The following is a 27,212-nucleotide window of genomic DNA, read 5'->3' as shown; positions in this document are numbered from 1 at the left end:
ACATCTGCTTTTGCTGTCGAATTACCCTCCCCCGCTTCTCATGTTCCAAGAACTCACCACACTTTCCCCTCTAGCACTCTCTGAAGTTAATTAGTAAATAAAAGGGGAAAATCCTGCTTCATCGATTCTCATTTTCCCTGCACATCCAGTTCTACCAAGATGGTGGAGTTGTCTTGTAGTACCCAGGCAAGTGAGTTAAAGTGAGTGGCAACGTTTTTAAATTTAGAAATTTATTCTGTTTAATCCACAAGCTTTATATAGCTTTAGTTAAAAAATAAAATAAAATAAAACAGTGAAACCAAGACACTATGTCCAAGTCCAGGCCCTCCCAGCCTGCCAATGCAAGAGCTCTTCAGTTTTGTGTACCAATTGGAAGAGTAAGGGAAAAAAATATGGATGGGCCCATGCAGTTTCATAAAACAAATTTATGTAACTGAAGGGTCCTTGCTGGGTCTAGCAAATTGCCTTTACAAAAGAGAAAGAAAAAAGGGGGAGACAGAAAAACAAAACAAATCAACCTAAAGAGGACAAAAATCCCAGAGTTGTAAATCAACTTAGGAAGCTGTCACACTCGGACAGAATCTCCAGCACCCATGAGCAGTGCCTCCCCTGCTCTCTAGAGCTGAGATCCCGAGGTGTCGGCAGAGACAACGGGAGTGAAAACACTCACTCAGACCTTTGTGGTACTTCACAGTGGTCTCACTTCTGGGCAAGCTTACAAACCTATACAAGGTTGTAAGCATAATTCACATGGATCCCAAAATTCAAGAGGAAGGAAGAAAAACAGGCGGGGAGGGGAGGCAAAGGCATTTAAAGGAACCACAAGAATGCCAACAATATTTAAATGCCCTTAAAAAAAAATCTTTTTTTGGGGGGGCTTAAAATATTTCACTCTAAATGTCAATGGAAGAATGTCACTAATACACTGTGGACACCTTTGTAATGTAAATCCATGCCCTCTTTAAAAAAAAAGAAAAAAAAAAAAAAGAAAAAAAAAGAAAAACCCATGGTGAACTTCAACCTAGCAATTATTACAACAAATGTTATAGTCTAAAGCTCAAACACATTTTAGCAATTTTGAAATTGAGTACAAACCAAATAAAATTTACAACGTAACAAACATGTCCCCCTAGGACTGTGGGGACACTTGAGCCTTCCGCATGGACCGAAGGGCCTTTTCCCGAAGGTGCCTCTCTAAGTCATCAAGGTTGTCCTCAGCTTCACTTTCAGTCTCCTGGAAAACAAAGCCAAACCAGGCAGATGTTAAGGCTTGAGACACAGCAGGAGATGCTGAGTACAGACCAGAGCCAAACTGCAGCAACAATACACTCTGCTTATATAAAAAGCACCCACTTTAAATCATGACTTCTAAGACAGGTGTCTCTTCGTATCCCAGGCTTGTTTAGAACTTGTTAAGGAGCCAGAACAACCATGAGCCTCGGATCTTTCTGCCTCAGCCTCCCAAGTGCTGGCCTTACAAGCACCCACAGTACCACACCCAGTTTATCTGGGGCTTGGGGAACCATACCCAAGGCCTTGAGCCTGCTAAGCAAGCCCTCCACAAACTGAGTCGTAAGACCTATGCTTGCTATGCAGGCACGAGGATCTGAGTTAGGGTCCCCTGGTAGCAGTGCACCTGCAACCCCAAGTGCTGGGGAGGTGGTCCAGTCTATTTGAAATAGTGAACTCCAGACAAGATAGCTTAGGGAGCCTGCCACCAACCCTGATGACTTGTATGTGGTTCCTCTATGTAGCTTTGTAGACCAGGCTGGCTTCAAACTCACAGAGTGCCTCTTGAGTGCTGGGATTAAAGGCACACGCCACCACCATCTGGCTAACCCTAATGACTCATGTTTGCTCAAAAGTACTCCTCCACATGGTGGAAGGCTAACTAGTCAAAATTGTCTTGACCTTTCTGTGTAGATGTTCGGGTGTCTTCGTGTACACACAAATAAAATGCAATAAAAACACGGGGGAAAAAAAAAAGGGGATACCAATGGCTTTTACATGTACACAATGGATGAACACACACAAAACCAGCCACTGTTGGTTATTTGGGAGCCCCCGCCACCTTTTCCCATTATGTGAATTTTTTTTTGGTTGCATTTAGTATGTGTGACTAGGGGTGTGCTCAGTGGAAGCACACATGCCTAACGCACAGCAAAAAGTCCTGCACTGTGCTCTTGTCCCAGCACTGCCCAGAAAGTAGTTTAAAAAATTAAAAAACTGGGCAGTGGTGGCGCATGCCTTTAGTTAGTCCTAGCACTCGGGAGGCAGAGGCAGGCGGATCTCTGTGAGTTTGAGACCAGCCTGATCCCCAGAGTAAGTTCCAGGACAGGCACTGGAGCATTAAGCTTTTGGGAAGCCATCTGTACTCTTCTCCTTGGTCCTGGAAGGCCTCAGGAAACATTAGCCCTGAGTAGCAGCTAGCAGAGCAGAGGTGGTGGGTGAATACCTTCCTGGGCTCTGTGGCTGCCACAGGCTCTTGCTGTGCTGATGTGGTTGTGGCAGCAGAAATAGCTGCAGGGGTGGCAGGAGCTGCAGTGGCTACAGCCACAGCCTTCTCCTTCTTGTGTTTTTTGTGCTTCTTGTGTTTCTTATCCTTTTTGTGTTTCTTGTCCTTCTTTTTCTTCTTCTTCTTTCCACCTCCTTCTTGATCAGAATTCTAGAAACCCAGAAAGAAACAGTGATGTAATTGATCTGATTAAAATCCTGTTTTATTTCCTAGAGGGAATCTCAGACAAATAAATGTTGCACAGAAGTGCACAGACACCAATACCAGCGGTGACGCACCAAAGCCAAGGTCGCCCACAAAGCCACTTTCCCTTCTATTATTGCCAGCGTTTCTAGCTTCAGGGTGTGATGGAGGTGCCGACAGCTGGAGCCATGGGCTGACCATGAGCTGCCTCCCAGCTCCTGGACACGAGCAGGGACAACCTCATATAATACAAAACACATAGCAGGATCTCAGTATACGATGCCAGATATGAATCCAAAAAATGCCAGAATAAAACCTGAACCACAACTTCACTCTGCTGTACAGAGATGTTCCACTTACAGGAATTAGTTCTCTCCTACACTGTGGGTCCTGGGAACTGAACTCAGGTTTTCAGGCTTGGAGGCAAGTACCTGTACCCACAGAGCCATCTTCCTTACTAGCCCAAATGTTCCATTTACAACAGGGCTGCAACTTAATAAACCCTCTAAGTTACATCCCACCTAAGTAAAATCTATCTTTACACCTCCCCAACCCATGGCTTAGCCATACTGCCTTCAGCATGCTCAGAACACACACTGGCCTACAGCTACGTAGTTGTCTAATACAAAGCTGACTGCAGTAATGTTGAATTGCTCACTAATTCACTGAATATCAGTAACAGTTTGTGCTGTTCACTAACCTAGAAAAGAGGATCAAAATTCAAATTCAAGCTGGGCGGTGGTGGCGCATACCTTTAATCCCAGCACTTGAGATGCAGAGGCAGTTAGATCTGTGAGTTCGAGGCCAGCCTGGTCTACAAGAGCTAGTTCCAGGACAGCCTCCAAAGCCACAGAGAAACCCTGTCTCGAAATACTCCCCCACCCCCCAAAAATTCAAAGTGTGGTTTCTATTGAACATAGATCACTCTCATACCACAGAATCAAAGATTATTTAATGGAACCACCATACAGCAGACTATCTTTACACTAAATTTATGTAAGAATTTAACTAACTTGTAACTCAACTGTTTTTGAGACAGGATCTCACTGTACAACCCAGGCTGGCCTTCAAGTCCTGATCCTGCTGCTGCCCACCAAGTGCTGGGACTGTAAGCACTCACCATCTTAAGCACCCACCATCAACCCCCATGACTAATGATAAAGATGCCCAGAACAGGGCACACACACACCCTTGCAGGGGACGGGCTTGGTGTTGGGCTTTTAGCCTTTTTGACGGGCACTGCAGGGGACCAGTTGGTGGAGGGCGACTGACACTGGACAGGAGATGGAGGTGCTGGGGCCTTTTTAGCTGCTGGCTCAGGAGATCCAGAGACAGATCGGGAAGAGGAAACCCTTCTGGCGGACTGAGGGCTTGGTGAGGCAGCCCTAGACAGAAAGGGGAAACAAAACAACACAGCATTGAGAACAGACATGCAAAGGAGGCCACACAGTTGCTTTTACATCACCCAAGTCTTCTACGGGGTCACTCATGCCCCAAAACTCTCTACCACTGTACTGACAACGCATCCTACAGGACACTAGTAACAGCACTTCTCAGCTTCTTGAAGCCAGCTTTGGATCAGTGTTAAATGCTTTTCAGGGGCTGAAGAGATGGCTCAGTGGCTATGAGCATTGGCTGTTCTTCCAGAGAACCAGGGCTCATTTCCCAGCATCCACAGGGCTCACAATTAACTGTAACTATCTTTTCAGGGGCTGATACCTGCTTCTGACACTGCCTATCAGCAGAACACCCACTGACATAAAATAGAGAAAAAAGGCCGATTCATCTAGACTGTCTTAGAAGCACAGCTCTGAAATACCGGTTGTTAAAACCAAATAAAGGCCTCCAGCATTTACGCTACAAGGAGCTAGGTTCAAAGTGGGAAAAATATGAACAGTACCTACAGTTTATTATTTTTTTGGTTTTTGAGACAGGATTTTTCTGTGTAGCCTTGGCTGTCCTGGAAGTCAACTCTGTGGACCAGGCTGGCCTTGACCTCACAGATCCACTGCCTTTGCCCCCGCCCCCCCAACCCCTTCCAATGATGGAATTAAATGTATACACCATCACTGCCCAGCCTGCTTATTTTTAATAACTACTCAGTAAGGGAGAGGGTGCTACATATCATACACTATGTATTCCTAACAAAAAAAGCATTAAACATTTTTACTTTTTAATCTTTTTCGGCTCCGGAGTCCTGGAGACTCTCCTAATAGGCCTAGTACTTGGCGACGGGGACTGCCTTCCTTGGGGTGACGCCGATGCTCCTCTTCGAGCAGGGGGAGGACTTGAGGTCTGAGGAGCTCGAGGACGTGGTGAGGGCGAATGCCGTTTGTTTGGTTGTGGTGACCGGGCCTCCCGGGTAGAGCGGCCTGGGGAAGAGCCTTTCCTGTGCTTTGCAGACAAGGAGGGCGAGCGTCTCTTGGTGACTGGGGGGCTTCTTTGTTTGGGTGGTGGAGAGTGGGAGACTCGGCGCTTTGGTGGTGGAGATGGTGATGCCCTTCGCTTGGGCGGGGGTGGGGGCGAGGCGGTTCTCCTCTTCGGAGGCGGGGAAGGAGAGTATCTCCTCTGGATGGGAGGAGAGTATCTTCTTGGAGAAGGTGAACGGCGGCGTGGGGGAGGAGAAGGAGTCCTAGAAACACACATCATTAAGCTGAAACCCACAGAATCCAGAAACCAAACCCATTTATTACTTGGCTGTGTGCATGTCCAGAGGAAGTCAGTGGCACACCGAGGTAAGCAGAACCAATCCTCTCCATCCACCTTTATGTGGCTTCTGGGATCAAACTTAGGTCAGTACCCGTGTATGGCAAGTACTTTCACCACTGAGTCCTTGCTAGCTAACCCAGAACTAGGAAAATTAAATAAAGAAAAAGCAGTCAGTTATAAATATCCTATAGCTAGCACTATGCCAGGGGATATATTTCAAAGTAAGATGGCCACCACCACACCTGTCAAGAGACTAACTACGTTGTGCTTAATGTAGAAATTTGCAATTTTCAGAAACAATTTAAATTCACCAACTCAATAAATTTATATAGAATCAATTCACTGTTTCATGATAGGAGAATCTCATACTGCTTTGTAGTATCTGTGTGCATCCGCTGTGAAAATCAACAACGGAAGCCTGAGAAAGCCTGCTTGACTGAGTTCTACGTGGCAGGGCCTGGAGATGCGGCTCAGCTCTTGGTGCGAGCACCTGCACAGTAGTTAGCTCACAAAGGTTCAGAACTCAAATTCAAAGGAATCCAAGGCCATTCTGGCTTTCATAAGCACAAGGTGCACATACTCTCATGCAGACAAAACCAAAATAATTATTTTAAGTGATGCTGTACTGTCGTCTCCTCTGAACTAGCATCCTGGTTCAGACATCTAGTCCTCTTTAGTGTGAGTTAGGAAAAGCTATCTCTGAAAGTTCTACCTGGCCTTTTCTCTTAAAGGTGACAAGGTCTTTTATGTCATCTAGGAATTAAGGCTTAACACAACATTTGGGCTAACTGTACAATTTGTGCTTGGGTCTTTCCACATCAATTCCTGCTCAGAACAGGGTTTACAATGAGCCAATCATCAGGCAAGGTGGCAGAGTAGAACTGGGCAATTCTTTAGTAATTCTAGCTACGCACAGTGGCTCCAATTTGTAATTCCATTATTTGGGAGGTATGAGGGTTGAGACAGCCCCAAATCCAAGGCCAGTCTAGTATACATATTAGATCCTGTTAAACAAGAACAAAACACCCTCCCCCAAATACACACTCCCTTTCTCTTTCTCTACTACACACTAAACAAACATAGTAAAAAGTGGAACAAATAATTATACAGCTAGTGCTTGCCATGGACTCATCCCTCAACACAAAGTTACAAACAAACAAGAAAAACCACATTTCCCTTTTTCATATTTATAGACCTAGAGAAATAAACCAACCAGTCATGGCCGAGTTCTCTGCCCACCAACCTGTAATCATTCTTCATTCTCTCACCGTGACTGAGCTGACAAGAGTCTAGCTATATATGCCATTTGACAGGGAACTCAAGATATAGCTAGTTTAGGCTGGCTCCAAACTAGTGCTGGGATTAGGGGTATGCGCTGATACACCCAGCCTGTGACTGACATTCAAAGGCTTCTCACAATGGAACACCTCTTCTACATTCTGTATAACTGGTAGTATTACCAAGGAATCCCAAACGCACATCAGTGCAGCTGTCAATGTGCATAACCCGATGGTTTCAGAACCTTCCTGAGGCTGGCTGTGCAGCCATGCCATTCCTCACTCCCCTCCCCTGGCACCTGGGGTCTGGCTGCTCTGACTAAGACTGGCCTCCTGCCCCAGCCTTTAAAGAGTTGAGATTCCAAGCAGAAGTGATACACCTGGTCCTTGTTTTCTGTTTCTATAGAGTTGTGTGTTCTGGGATTTTCTGATAATGGAGCCCACATTTACTATGTGACCTTTTACGACTGGAGATGAAATGTCACCATACAAAGCAACTTCCATGGTAAAGACCCAGAGTCACACACAATACCTTCTTCGTGGTGGTGGGGTGGGAGATCTACGCCGCCGAGGAGGAGGAGGGGGAGGAGGAGCTGGAGAAGGAGATCGTCGCCTTCTGGCTGGTGGTGGAGAGGGACTTCTCCTCCTTCTACCACTAAAGCAAAAGTGATTCTCAGTCAGTGACATTTACAATCAACTGCCTGAGGAAACACATTTCTTTCTTTTTTTTTTGGTTCTTCAGGACAGGGTTTCTCTGTGTAGCTTTGGAGCCTGTCCTGGCACTCACTCCGGAGACCAGGCTGGCCTTGAATTCACAGAGATCCGCCTGCCTCTGCCTCCTGAGTGCTGGGATTAAAGGCATGCAACACCAACGCCTGGCTGAGGAAACACATTTCTAGCAGAGTGACTTTATGTTCCCGAGCACACATTCTCAGCCTAAGGCTGGGACCCCGGGTAGCAGCCAACATTCAAAACAAATTTAAAAATCAATGTTTCACTTTTGGTGTTGGTAAAACACAGCTTTTATGATGTTAGCTTCTGACAGAAATATGTATTTGGTTATGACATAAACTATCCAACAGAGGAAGTGACACATTTCAAGAATGTGACTAGAAAAAAAAGAGAATGTGACTAGAAGAACACTTTTTGTTTAGCTGGGATACACATGACTATCGGTTGGGTTGGGAAACTTATCTGAGATTTATGTGGACCACGTCAGGGTTAAGTTCAGTCAAGTTGTGCTCTATTTTTTTTTTTTTTTTTTTGGTTTTTCGAGACAGGGTTCCTCTGTGGCTTTGGAGGCTGTCCTGCTCTTGTAGACCAGGCTGGCCTCAAACTTAGAGATCTGTCTGCTTCTGCCTCCTGAGTGCTGGGATTAAAGGCATGCGCCACCAACACCTGGCTTGTGCTTTATTCTTTATGAGAAACATTTAAGATGTTAATAGACACCAATGGCTTAAGGCCCAAATCTGAAGGCTACTGCTCCAAGCTGCATCACCTCTATAATGCCATGGAGCACAGGGACTGTACACACTAGGCGAGCACTCTACCCCTGAGCTGTATTTCCAACCTTTCCTATCTTAACCAAACATTACACACGCAGCACTGAAAAGGAACTGGGTATCACACCCAATACCCAAAGACAAACGACACATCAGGCTGCCCTGAGGGTAATGTGGTTAAAAATAAACCCATGAACCAAATACACCCCAATTCTGAGTTCTGTAACACACTTCAATATTGCAAGCTACATACCAAGAAGTACCATACATCAACCCACTAGAAGCAGCCTCAAAAAGACTTATTTGAACTGGGGCTAAGTCAGTTTGTCACCTTTGAGGCAAATTGACACATGAGACAGAAGTCAATGTTCAATGTAAACAGTTCCTGGTTCCTTGCTCAGCCTGGACTGACACTGTGAACCTAGAACTCAGTTTCTAAAGTTTACCAGGTATCGGCTCCTATTTGAGACTAAATGGAGGAACACCCAGAAATTTACTACCACCAGATTTCATTTCCAACCACATCTGATTTAGATTTGCTGATATCTGTGACTAGTACTTTATCTTAACACCTTACATAAAATACTCAATAATTATATTTTCTGTCAGGTGTTGCCTTTTAATCCCAGCTCTCAGGATATAGGCAGGTGAATCTCTCTGAGTGCTAGGCCAGCCTGACCTACATAGTGTTCCAGGATACATAGAAAGACCTCGCCTGAAACAACCCAAAATGTGTTTTGTTTTTTGATAAAAGGTCTCACTATGAAGCCCTGGCTGGCCTCTGCTTCTTGAGTGTGCTACCGTGCCCAGATGGACGGTGATTACTAACGATCTTAAACTTGAAGCTACTAATATAACCTAAAACTACTGGGGCAGGGCAAAGAATATTCCTTTTGTTTTTGAGACAGTGCTGTCTACACAGCTCTGGCTGGCCTGGAACTCACTATGCAGACCTGTGCTGGGATTAAAGGCATGTGCCCCCAACACCAGTCTAGGAAAATTAATTCTGATTTCACTGTTTTAAGGAGCCTTCCCAGAACAGAACACAGTTCTATAAGACTGAACATCATGTGTTTTGATGTTCAGTCTAGCAATTTCACAGAATCCAGAAGTCACTGCAGTTGGAAGAAAATTATTTTTGTTCCCGATTTCTTTCTTTCATTTCTGTTTTTTCATTATCATGAAACAGTTCCTTCTACAGCATAAATATCCCACTCTGCTCCATTCCCAAAGGGCTTTCCAAAGACTTTAAATGGGAAAAGATGGAAACAAGAAGGGGATGCTCAACCTGTACTCAGGAAAGAGAACTGATGACAGACAGGATGTCAGTGGCACAGGTCAAAGACCCGGCCACAGTAGAGGCTTCTCCCTGTGATTCCACATTTGAGAGACAGGCCTTCACTAAAAGATTTTGATTTGTTTTGTTTTTTTTTGTTGTTGCTGTCGTTTTTTAAGACAGGGTTTCTTTGTGTAGCTCTGGCTGTCCTGGAACTCACTCTATAGACCAGGCTGGGCTTAAACTCAAGAGATCCACCTGCCTCCTGAGTGCTGGGATTAAAGGCGTGTGCCACCATGCCTAGCCCACTATAAGATTTTTATATAGGATTTGGATCAAAACTTTTATGGTTTCGTAGTCACATAAGCACATGATCAAACAAACAAAAATTCCATATGTGGGAGGTAGGGGGAGAAAGCCAGGCTTGGTGAGATGAGCTCAGCCACTTGCTACCAAGCCTGAAGAATTGCATGAGTTCGATTCCCAGGACCCACACAGCGAAAGCAGAGAACCAATTCCTTCAAGTGTCCTCTGACCTCAAACATGTACACTGTGGCATTTGTGTGCCCACACATATACACAACAAATGGAAACACAGTGAAGACTTTTACCTCACAGATGTTTCCCATACTTCTGCACAGACTACAGAACCAACCCTTACATTCATTTCCGGCATTCTGAAGTTTTCTTAAGTTTTTCTTTCTCTAAGTCACCCTAATACAAAGTCACTCCTGACTGAGTCTTAAGGAGTCAGAATTACAGCTAAAACCAACAATTCACATAGAGCTGTACATGTCATTCATCTAACATGATTAAAGAAAAACCAAAAACACACACCAAAGTAACTTCAGAGTTTCTCCACTGACACAATGACCTGTAAAATGGGGACAAGTCACCTGAACAGGAAATTAAGTAAACTTGGTATGATGCCCTCATTTACAATAATAGTGTCTAACCAACCTTTTAGTCACTGGCGATTGCCATCGTTTTCCCATCTGCATCCTGAGAGCAGTGGAGAAAAACAAGCGTCAAGACTTCCATTCACACAAGTTAAGTTCTTCTTGTGGAGGCTATTTTTTTTTTTTACAGCTTCAAAATGTCTGGAATTAATGCTACGATTTAACTGCTCTGTCTTTCTGTTCATGCATAAGCAAGGCAATCACTCAAAACCTGTCTAGTTTTAATGTTAAGAACTATGAACAGCAAGAAAAAAACAAGCTAACCAAAATCCCAGACCCAGCCATTTTTAAGTTTTGACAGGATGAATTAGTCCAATTGTAAAATAATTTTATAGCCCACCCTGTAAGTTACAGTTTCAACCCAACCACAGATCAGTCAAAATCATTATTGAAGGTTGTTACCGAGGGGAAGTCTCTTTTTGGCGCTTTCGAGGTGATGGAGATGCACTCCGAGAAGGAGAATGTCTCCGCCGCCTGCCTACCTCACCATTCTTCACATGGGATCTCTTGGGCCGCTCATCTTCTGAGGTGGAAGAGGAGCCAGAGTCTGTAATCACAGAGCAAAGAACAACAACAAAATATCACACACACACACACACACACACACACACACACACACACACACACACACACACACACACACACACACACACTCACTCCCTCCCTCCCTCCCACCCCACCCACGGCAAGCTCAGAATCCTAGGTTCTACACCCAGCACTGGGGAAAATGGTTAGAGGTTAAGAGTGACACAACATTTACCTAGTATAAGGCGATGGGTTCAATTCTTACTACTGTCAGTACAATTTAATCAGGACAATTCTAGTGGCAGTCAACACCCCCACACCCAGCAGAAAACTAGCCGACACAAGACTAGTATAATATCAAGAATACTGAGGCCTGTATGCATCTAAGAAATCTAGGCTCGTTGGTGCATGTCCATGTCGGATGACAAGGGAGGTAGATGGAGAAGCTAAAGTTCAACAACACAGCAAGCAAAATTCAGCTTGTGTGCATGAGAACATCTCAGAAACAAGACAAAACAAAAAGTCAGGGATTATTTCCAATTAACAAGTAAAGCTTCAAAACAATCTAAAGGCTGGTGGTGCGGCTCAGAAACTCAGTGGAGGAGCAAGCACGTGAGCAGTATGAGAGTATGAGCGGGCCCCGTGTTCCATGTCAACAACAAAGGAAAGAAACAAAAGCACCAATGTTAGCTGAAATAGAAAACTAAAGTATTTCTATAATAATTACAATAAGCACCGAGGGACTGTGGTTTGGCTGTGAGGAGAGTGCTTCCCTTAGCACTCATCCCCAGTGCTGCATACAATTGGCTGCAGTGGTGCAAAGCTGTAATCTCAGTATTTAGGAGGAGGACACAAAAAGAGCAGAAGTTTAAGGTCATTTTCGGCTGCATAGTAAGTTCAAGGTCTGTCTCAAAACCAAATCTAACCTACCAAAACCTAAGAAGAGAGCATTTGGCTTAAACATCAGGCTTCTGAGTGCTTTCTCTTTAATCCAACAACTACAACTATCTGAAAGTTTCATCTGCCTACCATTAAACAAAACACCTAAAAGCAGTCTTAATGATACCAAAAGGCAACTGACTGCCCCCCAAGGCAAAAAATGAAAGATTCACAAAAACTAGTTAAGATGTTCTAAACCAGACTCCTGCATATTAGGGACTAAATTAGTCATCCAATTTCATTTTGTTTTACTATTGTACTCTAGATCAATTACCTTCTTTTTACTAATGCTGGGAATAAAGCCCGGGGCTTTGCACACACACTAAGGTGTACTAGACCACAAGAGCCACACTCCAGGCCAGATTTATCACCTTCATAACAATATAACGATTTAAATGAAAAACTTAAGGGCTTACAATAATAAAGAAACATACACCAAGTGAAACACAGTATTTCCCACGATGGCAAACACTTAGCCCCACACCTCCACGAATTCAGAAGGACCTCAGGACTGGAGGTGCTCAGCAGATAAGAGTTAGCGGCTCCTCCAGACGTCTTAGTTCAATTCCCAGCACCCAATAGTGGCTCATAACGTCTATAGCTCCAGATCCCAGGGGATCTGATGCCTCCTCTGGAACCAGATATACACATATACACACGGTGCACAGACACACACGCAGGTAAAACACTCACGTACACGTGTGTGTGTGTGTGTGTGTGTGTGTGTGTATTGTGTGTCCCTCATGTAGTTCACCATGTAGCCAAGAATAACTAAATGAGTATCTGATCCTCTTGCCTCTACCTCCTAAATGCTGATATTATAGGCTTCTCTGGGTTTGCAATTTTTGGGACTCTCACTATGCAACCCTTAATGGCTTCATACTCCACAGGAGCTCTACTGCCTCCACCTCCAAAGTGCTGGGGTTACAATAGGTGTGATGGTAGAAAGCATTTTCTTGGTGTCCATACCAGATGAAGACTGCTGGTTCTGTCGTCTATACTGGCGTCTCTGTTGCACAGAATCGGCTGCAGCCATCTTGCTGCCTTTGTCTTCTTCTGAAAGATGGATGCATTTAGAAAGTGTTTCTTTAGTTACAGACAGGTAATGTGACAACTGAACAGGAAAACAGGCATTCAAATTCTGTCAACTACTCAACTTATTTTATTTACTACAGGTCAGGCTGGGAGATAGAATTCTACAAACATTTCAGCTAGCCGCCAAACCCCAGAATTATGCCCAAATACAGAAGAAAAAGAACAAGGCTAAGATGAATGGAATAACCAAATAAAGAACACTTAAATGCTGGAGCTGAGAATCTCCAATAGTCTGTGTGATGCCAGTTTCAGCTTTTCTCTATTGTGGTGCCCTGTACAGTGAATCTCCAACCCAAGGGGAATAATCAAATAAGTCACAACAACTTACCAGACTCAGACAACTCCACCTTTCTAGGCTTGGGTGCTGGTGAAGGTGACTCTCTTTTCTCAGTACCTTTATGTTTTGTCACTAAAAAGCAAGGAAAAACAAACAAAAAAATTAGACACAATAAAAAAGTGGAAAGCTTCAAAAGTTTCTACAGGACTGGCAAGAACCTTGCACTGATTGCTCAAAGCCCATGCACTAAAACCAGTCAGATGTAGGGAGTGGTATGCAAATGAGAGAACAGGCTGGAAGCTTGGACCAGCCTGGAGCACACACCATACCAGGAGAAAGCAGGGAGGTCTGGCAGAGAGACCATATCTCAACAAGGAAGAAGAGGAGAATCAACTCCCCCAAATCTTTGTTGTTGTTTTGATTGATCGTTGGTAGCGCACGCCTTTAATCCCAGCACTTTGGGAGGCAGAGGCAGGCAGATCTCCAGGTTTAAGGCCAGCCTGGTTTAAATATTGAGTTCCAGGACAGCCAGGGCTACAGAGAAAGCCTGCCCCAAATAAATAAATAAATAAATAAATACATACATACATACATACAACAAATAAACCCAAACCCTCGCAGCAACTCAAGGTCATCCCTTTATTCTTTTACCTGTGAGTGACTAATGAATTTCGGTAGGTTGTCTTATTAGAAAACAGTTATACCTTACTCAATACTCTAGGAATTGTCATAGACGAAACTGGGCAGTAACTAACTATGAGAAATGGTGGTCTAACACTTCAACCTCATCTTTGCTAAAGTAATCCAAGAGAAAATTATTATTTAAATCTTCCACACAGTAGACGAGCCCTGTATCCCTGAGCTGCATGCATGCCTTCAGTTAATGATTCTACCTATTAACATTATTTAGACAAACTACTCAATTAGATAGAGAATGGTTAACACCCACAATTCTAAAATTCATAAAATAGGGGCTGGATCGAAGCTCAGTGGCCAAAAGCACTAGCTGCTCTAACAGAGGACCCAGTTTGGTTTACTACATCCATATGAATAGCTCACAGCTACTTGTAACTCCAGCTCCAGATATGATGCTCCTTCTGGCCTGTGAATACCTGCATAGTGTGTCTATATCCTACCACAGAACATTCACAACTAAACAAACAAACAAACAAACAAACAAACAAACAAAAACCAACACAGAGGAGGCCTCAGACAGGACTGCCAGCCTAGGTTACATAACAAGATACTATTCTCAAGACTTTAAAAGACAAACCAAACCAAAAAAACAAAAAAGGAAACCATCTACATGTCAAATTTACAACCTCAGAGGATCAAATTTTAAAACTATTTGGAAAGTGGCTTGTTTGGCTGTAAGAAGGCATTTTCTTAAGAAACATAGCTAAAATTATCAACGCTCTTATTTATATTTCTTGAGACAAGGTCTCACTAACTTAACTGTCTGGCTTCAGAATGGCAGTGAAATGCCAGGACTAAAGAAGTGCCCTGTTACCAGGTGCTGATGCACACGCCTTTCATACGAGCACTCTAGAGGCAGAGGTAGGGGGTTTCTGAGTTCAAGGCCAGCCTGGTCTACAGATCAAGTCCAGGACACCCGGGGCTGCACAGAAACCCTGTCTTGGGGGTGGAGGGAAATACTGCATACATCTAGCCAACATGACCTATTTTGTTAAACAGAGGGAATAAACCATGGGAGGGTTCATCCTGACTCAACATCTCTTTAATGGCTTAACTAAAATAGCCTGTAATAGCATTTATAGACTACACTTTATCCTACTCTTGAGTTAAAACATTCTGTCAGACACTGGTGAGGCACTCCTTTAATTCCAGCACTCGGGAGGCAGAGACAGACAGATCTCTGTGAGTTTGAAATCAGCTTGGTCTACAGAGCTAGTTCTAGGACAGTCAAGGTTGGGGGCGGGGGCGGGGGGCGGGGGGAAGACGACGACACAAGGGGACACCAAAAAATAAAACAAAACCAAAAAACCATTGTTACAGTAACAAGTGCTTCTATTTTCTATATTTTTCTAAATGAAATTTTTTCTTTTACTTACTGTGTTGTTAATACTGTTTTAAGAATTCAAGGAGCAAATCATTCTAACATGAAGTCAGAAATCTAAGAGAACAACTCTAAAACCAAAGTTTTAAAGCATTTCAACAGTCCTATTAATTATTAATCTTAGACTGCTCAAAAGATAACTTGCAAAGTTACTGTAATGGGAAATAGTAAAATACAGTAAGCGGCCACAGAGCACTATTTATATAGTTGAGTTGATTCAAAAGGTACAGGCTGTGCCAGGACACTTGACCAAGGTACAAAGTTCACCCAGTACCTGGATTACAACTGATTCTAAGTTTCTTCAAAACCCTTGACGGAACTGTAAACCGACCACACTCCAAATGATTTACTAACAAATTCCCTCACTTTCCTTTCCTTACTCTCATTTCATTAGTCTGTTATCAACAGCAGATCACAAGACCCCCAATTAACATCTGCTGTATGAAATACAAATGAGGACTCTATTGGATTAGAGCAGTGCCACAGTTCTAAGTATCCAGAGACACCCCAAAGTGGGCATCTTTGAAGTCACAGTACTAGTAAAGAAGCCAAAGAGCTTCATTCTGCCCCCCATCTTCCTCCCTGTCATCACATTTGGAGTTTGACAATTATCACTGCCTAACTGGGAACAAACTCTTCAGTTCTTCTAGTTGATCTTGGCTAAGTCACCTAAGCGAGAACGTTGACAGCTGTAAGGTCTCCTGTAGTTCTCAAATTTCAACATGAGGGTCATTTCCACACAGTTCAAACTAACTGTGAGCTTCAGTGGACATAAGTAGACTGAGCTGCCCACAGCACAACTGTCTGGCTAAAGCAGCTTGTCCAAGAGCCCACAGAACACAACTAGTCTCTGTTCCCCACAGCAAACCCCTTGATTATGAATATCCATCACAGGCACAGGAAGAAGACATCAAAACAGGAGAGACTGGCACTGTGCAGACTGGTAAGTTTGGTCCCCAGCACCCAAGACTATCTCTCTAGCCACAAAAACAAACAAGCAAGCAAGCAAACAAAGTAACTAATAAATCCCAACTGCCTATTTTAACCAAACTCCTTCTGTTTGGTATTTTAAAGTAACTCTTCTCTATAATCTAAATAGAAAAAAACATGTATTTTTCTAAAATTATAGTGGGAACACTTAAGATTGTCTTCCTCTTAGAGAGCTTTCTAGCTCTAAACAAAAGAAACATTTACAAGTATAGAGTTCACAGGGAACGACAAGCAGGCTAGGGCAGTATCAGGCTGAAATGTCCGCATTTTATATAAATATGGTGCATGTTAAAAAAAAAAAAAGCTGTCTTAAATACCACATCTTACTTGTCACTGGGTCAACTTAGCATTAAAGTAAAAATAATAATAATAATAATCCGCACATTACTTTTGCAGCTTGCCATCACCAGCAGGTCCTCTTTCCATAGATCACTCTCAGTCTAACAGTTTAAAAGGGGCAGCTAGTGTGGTGCACCCTTGAAATCCCAGTACTTGGGCAGCCGATGGGCCTGCCTGATCCTCCCGCCCCACTACACTCACCTTTCAGGCTGCTCTATTACTCCAGCCCTAGCACCAAAGGCACTATTCCAATGGATCCTATCCTCTCTCTCCACGTCCATTTTAGTGCTAAAACCCCAGCAAGTTACAACTAACAGACTAACCAACATTCTATGTGGCTGGCATAATCACAGGTCATCAATTTCTTAGAAACCAATCTCCTGAAGAGTGAAGACAGCACCCAAGAACCCTGCCTAGACCCTAAATCAATCAGTCAGTCAGTCATCCCTTGGGAGCATAAATGTGACCAAAAAGCGTAACAGAACATAAAGTTCTCAAGTAAGATACCAAACAAAAAGCCTTAAGAAGGGGTGTGGGGAAGATGGAATAGTTAATTGGTCTCAGAGTAACCAAATAAATTCTTACAGTAAGAAGACAAATCCCAATTGTTACCCCAACTCAAACAGCTCCAAGCTAGTGATCCACTTGCCACCTGCCCACACAAAGGACACTGGAAAAACAAACTACCTTTACAGACAGCCCCCGGCCCCCCGCCAAACACCTGAGAACAGAAAGGCAAGGCAAGCCATTTACATTGTTACATAGAAAGTACTGCCTAGCTGCTTCTGGAGGTGGAACAACTGGGTTCACCCTGATGCCAGAGAACAAAATGCTTTGTGTGTTTTTACCTTTACCCGAAGTTCTTCCTGGAGACACAGAAACACGACTTTTTCTTGTGCGGTTTGACTGCTGGGGGGTGGGGGAATGGCGAGTTTTAGGTGGTGGAGTTGTTGGAGATGATGGTCTGTGCCTTCGCCTTGGAGGACTTGCAGAAGGAGATAACCTACGAGTTTTCCGAGGTGGGCTGGAGGTCCTCTTGGGAGGCTTTTTTGGCGGTGACCGGGAACGAGATGACGAAGACGAAGAGCTACTTCCAGACAACGATGCAGAAGAACGCCTCCTTCTGTGGAATAGAGCATTCATCTCACTGCCTGCATCCCTATGAAGAAAGACTCCACAGTGTGTACAAGGTGCACAAAAACACGGCTAGTTTTTATCCAACTTTGGAGTTTATGTAGCTAAGTACACAAATTACTTCAAGAAGATTGGAAGCAAAACCATAACCTAGGACAGGAAACAGCTATTTCTGAGAGTAAATACACTTAACTCATTCTGATAGTGTTTGAGCTGTGAGTGCTATAATTCAGTAACGAAGCAGCCTCTTCCTGAAGAGTGATATTGGGGTTATGGAGTTTGTACAACTTTGGGGGTGAGAGAGTATTGCTCATTCAGAGTGATGTCAAACAAGTTGCACTAAAAATATGTGCAAGATTTGAAATTCATTTAGCTACATAAACTTAGAAGTAGGGGGGCCTCTCGAATTCTGCGGCAAAATCTGTGGTTAAGTTCTGTTGCAATTACGTGTACCTGCAGAATTCACCTTTGGCAGAAGAATTCCTGAGAACCTGAAAAAAAGAAACCCTACCTTAAGTGTGAGATTAAAAACTGGCTGAAAGGGAATCTTACACAATCTGCAAAATACTGTGACTGCTAAATTGTTTAGTGCGCACTATTGAAACACGCTGTTTGCAAAATTCCACAATGTAAGAAATTGTAGTTTCTTTAATAGTGTACTAAGGAGCACTGGCATTACTTCTCTCCAAAATAGAATGATCAATGTGAAAAGTGTGATGTCTGGAATTCTGCCATATACACGTCTATCCTTGCCCACCAGCTCAGCAGCAATTATATGCGTTTAAATACTGGTACCTGGACAACACTCTCCAAAGAAGATGGTATTCGTTGTTGTTGCTGTTAAAGTATGGGTCAGAAAGTCCCTACCTGCACAGATAGAACTTGGAGGAGCTTATGATGTTTCCCCATTTTCTAGCTGCTGTGGTTCTCTGCAAAAAACATTAACTTAACAGCTTTTCCAGGACTTGGGGTGACTTCAAGAGGTGGAGCACAGGCTCAGCCCTGGTTCAACCAGCAGCAACACAGAAAAATAGACAACAAAGTTCTGTCCAAAGCAGATTTGAAAAGCCTGTCAACACAGTAAGGCAGACAATTCTGTTCCTGGGCACAAGGCCTCATTTTGGATAAAGTTAGATACAATCTTATTGTTATAAAATAATGTATCTAAGATTAAAACATTTTATCTGATACCCATTTTAGGATGGTTAAACAAATTAAACATTTCAGCAATGTTTAAAATGAGTTAGTACTATTGACTGAATTAGAGAATATCTAATTGTCACAAATGTAGCTATTGTAAATTACTAGGAATGGCTGTTTCAAGCTTTCTTGTTGGACTATCATTGGATGGTTAGTCCACAAATAATGGCCTGAGACTTATTATTAATTATGAAAGCTTGGCCTTCGCTTAGGCTTTTCTCCCAACTAGCTCTTGTAACTTAATTAACCCATAGTTTTCAAATCTATGTTCTGCCATATGGCTCAGTTACCTCTTCTTAGTATAAGGACACATCAGACACATCTGACTTGTTGGCAAAATCCACACACCTAGATTCCTCCTCTATCATTTCTCTCTCTCCCTTAAGTCCCACCTATCTCTCCTACCTAGCTACTGACCAGTTAGCTCTTTATTAAACCAATCAGAAGGCACCTTAAGCAGACACATCTTTATAGTATAAACAAGTATTATGCAACAGCTCTATCTAGGAATGGAATTATGGAGAACTTTTCCTTTTATGCTACCTCTGAGCTGTTACAAAAGCTTCATTACAAGGGTGGAGAGATGGCTTAGCAGTTAAAGCATTAGGGCTGCTCTTCAGAGGACACAAGTTTGGTTCCCAGCACCATCAGGTGGCTCACAACTGCCTACAACTCGAGCTCCACGGGATTTGGAGACCTCTGCAGGCAGCTGTGCTCTCATGCATGCATTTACACTCATGCACGGGAGCACACACACCTCTACACATATTCAAAATATTTTTTTTTTTTTTGAGACAGGGTTTCTCTGTGTAACAGCTCTGGCTGTCCTGCAACTCACTCTGTAGACCTGGCTGTCCTCGAACTCAAAGATCTGCCTGCCTCTGCTTCTGAAGTGCTGGGATTAAAGGTGTGTGCCACCACCACCCGGCCAAAATAAATCTTAAAAAAAGAAGAAGAAGAAGAGAGAATCACTGTAAAGGCCCTTGCTGTGCAAATCCAAGCTCAACTCCCTAGAGCCACTCAAATGAAGGAGAGAATGGATTCCAAAGTTGTCCTGACCCCCAGGCACAAGTTATTGCTTGTGTATATATAAACAAAGTAGATCTTACAAACTTAAGGTAAAATAGCAAATGGGTTTATAAAAAACTGGTAAAATAACCTAATTAATTCTGTAACCAGTTGCCTTCCAGAAGCCATAATAAGCTAAAAGTCAGATGGGAGGGAGACAGCTCAGGGAAGGATGGCTCAGGGGTTGAGAGAACCCGTTCCTCTTGCAGAGATGGTTTCAGTTTCTAACACCCACACGGCAGCTCACAACCACCTATACCTCCATTTCCAGGGGATCTGATATGCTCTTTTGTCCTGTGGGAGGTACTGCACACAGGTGGTATACAAAATGCAGACTTGTGCATAGAATAAACACTCACTTATACATTTTAAAAAGTCAAACAGAAAAGCAGCCAATTCTTTGTGTGTCTGTGTGTACGCGCACGAGAGAGAGAGAGGAAGAGAGAGAGAGAGGGGGGGGGGTTTATATAGAGGCTGACTGAATTTCTGATCCTTTCCCATCTACCTCTAGTGTGCTGGGTTCACTGATAGGAAATAGCACCCTGAGCCGGGCGTTGGTGGCGCATGCCTTTAATCCCAGCACTTGGGAGGCAGAGGCAGGTGGATCTCTGTGAGTTCGAGACCAGCCTGGTCTACAAGAGCTAGTTCCAAAGCCACAGAGAAACCCTGTCTTGAAAGAAAAAAAAAAAAAAAAAAAAAAAAAAAAAAAAAAAAAAAAAAAAAAAAAAAAAAAAACAACAACAACAACAAAAAAAACCAAAAAAAATTAGCACCCTGAGCCTGTACAGTAACGTGAGGAATAGACACCAGGGTTTCATGCTTACATACCAAGCATCTTACCAACTAAGGTATGCCACTAGCCCTCAGTTGTCCCTTACCATGAACTTTAGTCAAGTCTTGGAAAGTAAACACACAGGACCCAGAAGACCACGACCTGACTTTTCTCAGCACTAGATGTCTCTCACAGCTCAAACACTGCCACACTTGAAGTGCAGCCTGCTGTTCAGAAGACATTCCCTGCTAAAATTTATTTGTAAGAGTTGTCTTCCAGTAGACCAATAAAATAAAATAGCAAACTGAAATTATTCCAACAACCACCCTACCACTAAGAGAGCCTCACCGTCTGCCTGGAGATCTACTCCTCCTGTGTCTTGGTGGAGGAGGCATCCGTCTTGGTGGAGTTCTTCTTCGAGGAGATGGTCTCCTTCTTGGGCTTGGCCGCCTTCTAGGAGAGTATGATCTGCCATAACAAACAGAATTAGGCATCAAATAAACTAAGAACAAGGAATTTGACACTAATTTCCAACACCATAACTTCCATTTATGTAGGGTTTTTCTGTTTGTTTTTTCAAGACAGAATTTCTCTTCTATGTGGTTTTAGAGGCTGTTTTGGAACTCACTCTATAGACCAAACTGGCCTCAAATTCAGAGATCCACCTGCCTCTGCCTCCCAAGTGCTGGGATCAAAGGCATGTGCTACCACGGCCCAGCTCAATTATATAGAATTTTATGGTGCATAGAAAAGTAGACTTCAGCCGAGCATTGGCTACGCATGCCTTTAACCCCAGCACTTGGGAGGCAGAGGCAGGCGGATCTCTGTGAGTTCGAGGCCAGTCTGGTCTCCAGAGCGAGTGCCAGGACAGGCTCCAAAGATACACAGAGAAACCCTGTCTCGAAAAACCAAAAAAAAAAAAAAAAAGACTTCACATAAATGCAGAGTAACTTTCATTCTCAACATTCTTGACACTGTTTACAATTCTACCTTAAAAATCAGCACTTACAACCTAAAGATATACTCCTCCCCAGGCCACAACATACCTTGATCGGGATCTATGTCGTCGTCTTGGTCTAGTATGAGAAGGTGATCGAGAACGGGTCCGAGATCGTGATTTGGAACGTGATCGAGATCGTGGTCGTGTCTTTTCCTTTTCCTTTTTGGAATTTTTTTCTGGAGAAGGTTCTTTGGGCTCTGGTACAGGCTCAGGCTTGGGAGCTTTCAGGATGTCACTGTGAAAAATAACATTTTGTTTGGTTTTCTCCTGTACTCTTCTTAGAATCTTAAGCCAATAAAAGGATATACTGATCTGGTTATCTTTTTAAAGGGGTTTCAAGGGCTGGCAAAACGGTTGTCTTTGGTAAAATATTTATGGTGCAAGCCTGAAAACCTCAGTTAAATTCCCTGGAACCCACCTTAAAGTTAAAGAGTCAAAGTTGTATTCTCATCAATGTGACTTGTTCCCCAGTACTAATAAATTAACAGATATAAATCACCTTATCTTAAAAAGTGTTCAATATCTGCAAAGACTTCAGGCTTGATAGGCACACATCAGAATCCACCGGGCAAAAACTAAGAATTTATACCCGTTTCACATGTGGGCAACAACTGGGCGCAGTCTGTGGATAGCAGCTGTAATCACCGCAGTGTCATGGACTGCATGCCATGTGGCCTTGTGGACTACGTGTGGTGTTGTGTAGCAGCTGCATCATGCTCAAGCCTAAGGTATCCAGAGGGTACAAGATGTTCCAGTGAAGAGAGAGGGAGTGGCTTTTATTTGGTATATTTTATACTCCAGTTAACAGAGTAAGTTGTTTGAGAATATAGGTCAGTGACAAAGCATGTGCAAAGCTCTGGGTTACATCCCCTACTACAAAAAGAAAACAACAAACCCAAAGAGGAACTTGTCCACAGTATATTGTGGCAAGTGGGTAGGAAGATCACGTTACTATATATAAAAAATTTCAAGGAATACAACAGAAGGGACTGGAGAGATGAATCATCAGTTAAGAGCACTGACTGCTCTTCCAGAGGACCTAAGTTCAATTCCCAGCACCCACATGGCAGCTTATAGCTGTGACTCCGGTTCCAGGGGACCTGACACCCATAGCAAAACACCAATGTATATAAAAACAACAACAAAAAAACTCCCCAAAATCCAATAGACAAGTGGTTATCTCTAAGGCATTTTCCTTATAATGTATGTAATTTCAGCTTCATTTTCCCATACTAACTTTGAAAAAAAGGGAAAAGCCAGGCATTGGTGGCGTACGCCTTTAATCCCAGCACTGGGGAGGAGAGGCAGGTGGATCTCTGTGAGTTTGAGACCAGCCTGGTCTACAAGAGCTAGTTCCAGGACAGCCTCCAGGTGGTATGAACAACCTACAACATGATTATTTAACAATGTTAGGAACATGCCTTGTAGATGTGGCCTCCTGTACTGAAGAGTCTTTTGTTCTCACTGACGGTTCTGGGAGCTCTGGAGATTTCTCCTTCTTTTCTGGGGCAGGGGAAGGGCTCCGGCTCTTGGTTCTGTGACGGGGAGATCGAGAGTGACTGCGCTTTCTCTCTCTCCTGACAGGGGAAGATCGTCTTCTAGGGGAAGGAGATCTGGATTTTCGTCTAGGATGAAAGCAATTTTTTCAGATTTTTGAATAATGTAGTTTGGTGCAGACGAAGGAAGAATCAAGGATTAATCTTTTAAGTTACCCACTGTTGTCTGTATCTGAGAAGTTTCACATGAAACAAGATATCCATTTCATCTACTTGAGAGGGAAAAGGCCAGAGAGAACTAGAAGGACAAGCAAACAGAGGTAATAGCCTCAAGTACCAGTCAGAAGAGGAGGCACTGACTTGGGTAGGAAGTGTTGGTTCTCAACTATTCCCAGTGGTCAAAGACCAATGCCTCAGATGAAGATGTGCAAGCTACCATTTCTTTAAGAATACATCAACCCTACCAAAATACAGAGTTTTGGTACAGACAGTGCATATCAGAGCTCATCAGGCAGAGGCTCAAGATGCAGAAAAATGGCCAGTGCAATGTAAGCAGTATGCTCTTCACAGGAAAAGAGAAATGCCAAATTCACAAAAGATGGTTTTCTTGGGGGGGGGTGTCTTCCTTTGTAATTGTAGTGTGCCTAATTTAAAAGTGTTTATTACTTTTAAAAATTTATAGTAAAGTCAAACAGCAGACTTAATCCACAACTGGTCCTAACAATAGCTCACACTACCTTTAGAAGCACTCACTGCTTCTATTAAGTAGGTTTTAGAATTCAGCACAAACTAAAGGAAAAAAAAACCTCTTTTTCTTTACAAATTCCCACAGATTTAATTAAAAAAAAAAAAAAAAGAAAGAAAGAAAATCCTCAAAATGAAAAGCCTAATGGATTTCTCACCTTTCACCACAAATATAGTAGAAGCTGAACCGTGGATTTAAAAATGTGAACCTAACAATAGTCTCATTGGAAGAAAGAAGAAAACAAATAAATGATCTGAAGTTTGGGTTCAGTACAACCATCTAAGAAAAGCAGAACAAGGAATTAGGTAAGTATATGAATGGCTAACGAGCAGATTTTTAATAAAAGGGAAATAGAAAGAGTCAGAATACAGTAACAACACAAAAACCCCAAATGCTTTATTTAAGCAAAGCAACATGAAGCCCAAACTTCTACTAAATAAGTAACTCACCTAAATTAGAGGTGAGTATTTTTAGTCAAATGATCTGTCTCAAGCAATGATTTTTTTTTTTTTTTTTTTTAAAAGAGTATCACAATGCTGTCTAGGCTGGCCTAGAAGCCACACCCTTCACCCCCAACCTCCTGGGTAGCTTTATAAAAATATGGGCCAAAGTGCCTAGCAACATAAAAGATCTCTTTAGCCCAGAGGCAAACAATAGCTCCTGCAATAATGTTCCCTAAGTCCTCTAACTGGGGGAACTTCTAGCGGAGCATTCCTTAAGACCTACAGGACTTATAAAACACTGCGCTAGCATTTGTTATGCCATACCTTCTTGGGCTTCGGGACCGCTCCCTTTTTTCTCTGCTGCTTTCTTTTTCTTCCTTATCCCTCTTATCTTTATCTTCATCTTGTTTTTTCAGAGATGCCAATTTTTCTTGTTCAATCTGCAAGCACACAGGTGAATGATGAGAACACGCAATCCAAACACCATGCACTGCATAAACATTGGTGCTGTAACATTTCACCAGCCCTGGTTTCAGATGTGTTCACATGTTCTCAACTTTTACAACATTTTTTCACTTCTTGTGACTTTATAACTGCTGCCTATGTGAGAATTTGCACATACTTTTTAGATACTTAAGTTATATGTGTTTGTACTTTAAGAATTGAAAAAAGAATATACTCAATTCCTGGCCTCGTATAAAATGGCACTCTTCAAAGGTGTGGTAAGCCACAACTCAATGTACAAACACAGAGCAAGCCACAGCCTCTCCAGATCACAGAAGGTGAAAAATCTCAAAGGAAACAAACAGAAATTCTGAAGGCAAACCATCAGTCTGCACACCATTTCTCCTGTCAATATGAAAAGGGTTATTACTTGTCGCTGTTTGATTTCCTCCTTCTTCAACTCTAGGAAAGCAGAGGGGATGCCGGCGATGTTCTCTTGTGCACTCAACAGCAGGGGCCACAGTTCTCCCATGAATTCTCGAGCGTTTTTCCCATTCAAAAATCCAGTCAGGTTGATTTGCATCATTTTGGAATCTGGATTCTGCAAAAAGACATGACAGGAAGAAAAAGAGTTTACTTCAAAACCAACCAACCAACCTAAAACTCATTTAAATTAGTATTTAAGTCTACCATAAGGGGCTTAGATACATATATGCTCTACTATTTTAAAAATACTTTTCTCTAGTTGCTTCTTGGTAATGTAATCTCTAGATAATTAAATTCTCCCTCACTGAACCAAAAGCATCAGAGCTGCCTTTGTGGATTCCCTAAGTATTTAGACTGTATGGCTGTTAGTGGGCCTTATACATTTATCAACTTTAACAACAATCATAGAACATCTATAAATTCTTGCATCTACTAACAAGTATTTGCTTGGCTGGAAAACTTCCCCCAACAAGAAATTGAAAACATACATAACACTTCTCTTTACATTACAGGTGACTTTCTATGAAGTGTCTAACAGCTAGTGCTCAGTTATAAGAACTAACAAGTTATGCATGCACTCTGTAACTTCTCAAGACTAAGCTAGAAGCCTGACTACTGCACATGACAACCTATTACTAGCAATGCCACAGGTGCTCAACTGTCCACAAAACTGAGTCAAGATTTCTAAAAAGTAATTGGGTTTTTAAACACTAGATCTGTTGGTCAAGCAACAAGGTCCGTATAACAAGCACAGCTCAATAGCACAAAGCAAGTACAGATTCCAGGTGTCTTCAGTTTCTTCTTGGAACCTTGGGGGTTTGGAATCGCCAAGTCCCCTGTAGAGAAAGATGTTCCCTTGGCTTGCTTCCGACTCCCTACTGCAACTCAACCACCTTGAGTTTAATGTTATATCATTTATCTAAATTGCAAAAGACGAACAAGCAATAATGAGTACACAACCACAAAAAAAGAAAAGATTGTTTAAAAAGTTCTAAACTTTAATCTCATGCTCACTACAAGGGGAATACTACCAGATATTTAGGTTTTAAAAGTATACTAAAATTCAAATCAGTAAAGCATTTCTCAGTAAAATCTACCATTAAACATCATTTAAAAAACATTCTCCCATGTTTCTGGTCTCTACGTGAAATAAATATACTTTATAAAGTACAGTCTTAAAATTAAGTCTTTAAAAACATTAAAAGCAAAATAATCACCATATTGTTTTTAAAAATGAAATACCTTATATCGGTTGGAATGTAACTGTTCTGTCAAAATTCAAGCATGAACTCTTTGGGAAAAGGAGTAATGTAAAAGTAAATTCACATTGGTATATTTACCAAAAGGTTATATGGTACATCTTTACACTGTCCTTTGGGATGCCATGGCAAAATAGCAAACTATGTTATAACAAATGTTTTAAAACATCACTTGTATTATCTTGTATCATTTCATTTGGAAGACAGGAACAATTATGTTAACTGGCTTGAACAGGACTGTCTGTTCATCTGCCTCAAGTTTAACTAGAATGTAAACAAAATCCTGCGCCTAAATTCTAAGTGGTAACCAGCTGACTTGCAACTACAGCTGAAGACTTTAGCTCTTTTAAAAACATCATCCAATCAAATCAGAATCGCCCCTCATGCTTCAAATAAATGTCCATCTCAAAAGCTACTTTAAAGAGCAGTATACAGCTTTACCAATTGCTCTTGTTTGTGTTTTGTTGTTGTTGTTGATGTTCGGCCACTTTACACAACTCAC

General features: G+C 42.4%; 1 protein-coding gene across 15 annotated transcripts in view; it reads right to left on the bottom strand.

Annotated features, from left to right (window-relative positions):
- Nucleotides 1-209: 209 nt before the first annotated feature.
- Srrm1 (serine and arginine repetitive matrix 1) overlaps nt 210-27,212 on the bottom strand; it is a 33,280-nt gene continuing 6,277 nt past the window's right edge. For 2 of the 15 annotated variants that reach the window (XM_027399670.2, XM_035439521.1), the window contains 15 exons: nt 25,396-25,566; nt 24,846-24,961; nt 23,259-23,462; nt 21,884-22,072; nt 21,186-21,305; nt 17,512-17,822; nt 13,309-13,389; nt 12,855-12,941; nt 10,824-10,968; nt 10,423-10,464; nt 7,217-7,339; nt 4,869-5,330; nt 3,888-4,083; nt 2,456-2,665; nt 210-1,234 (listed from right to left, as the gene is read on the bottom strand). In XM_027399670.2, coding sequence (XP_027255471.1) covers nt 1,130-1,234; nt 2,456-2,665; nt 3,888-4,083; nt 4,869-5,330; nt 7,217-7,339; nt 10,423-10,464; nt 10,824-10,968; nt 12,855-12,941; nt 13,309-13,389; nt 17,512-17,822; nt 21,186-21,305; nt 21,884-22,072; nt 23,259-23,462; nt 24,846-24,961; nt 25,396-25,566 — 2,562 coding nt within the window. In that variant the 3' untranslated portion in view covers nt 210-1,129. Of the gene's footprint in view, nt 1,235-2,455; nt 2,666-3,887; nt 4,084-4,868; nt 5,331-7,216; nt 7,340-10,422; nt 10,465-10,823; nt 10,969-12,854; nt 12,942-13,308; nt 13,390-17,511; nt 17,823-21,185; nt 21,306-21,883; nt 22,073-23,258; nt 23,463-24,845; nt 24,962-25,395; nt 25,567-26,227; nt 27,207-27,212 lie in introns of those variants that run through there. The other 13 variants (XM_035439520.1, XM_027399683.1, XM_027399673.2 and 10 more) reach the window with 13 other exon arrangements.

The sequence above is a fragment of the Cricetulus griseus genome, chromosome 2, assembly GCF_003668045.3.
Source record: "Cricetulus griseus strain 17A/GY chromosome 2, alternate assembly CriGri-PICRH-1.0, whole genome shotgun sequence".
NCBI classification, from domain to species: Eukaryota; Metazoa; Chordata; class Mammalia; order Rodentia; family Cricetidae; genus Cricetulus; species Cricetulus griseus.
The sequence above is the reverse complement of the archived record's forward strand: the minus strand, read 5'-3'. Positions and strand labels throughout refer to the sequence as shown.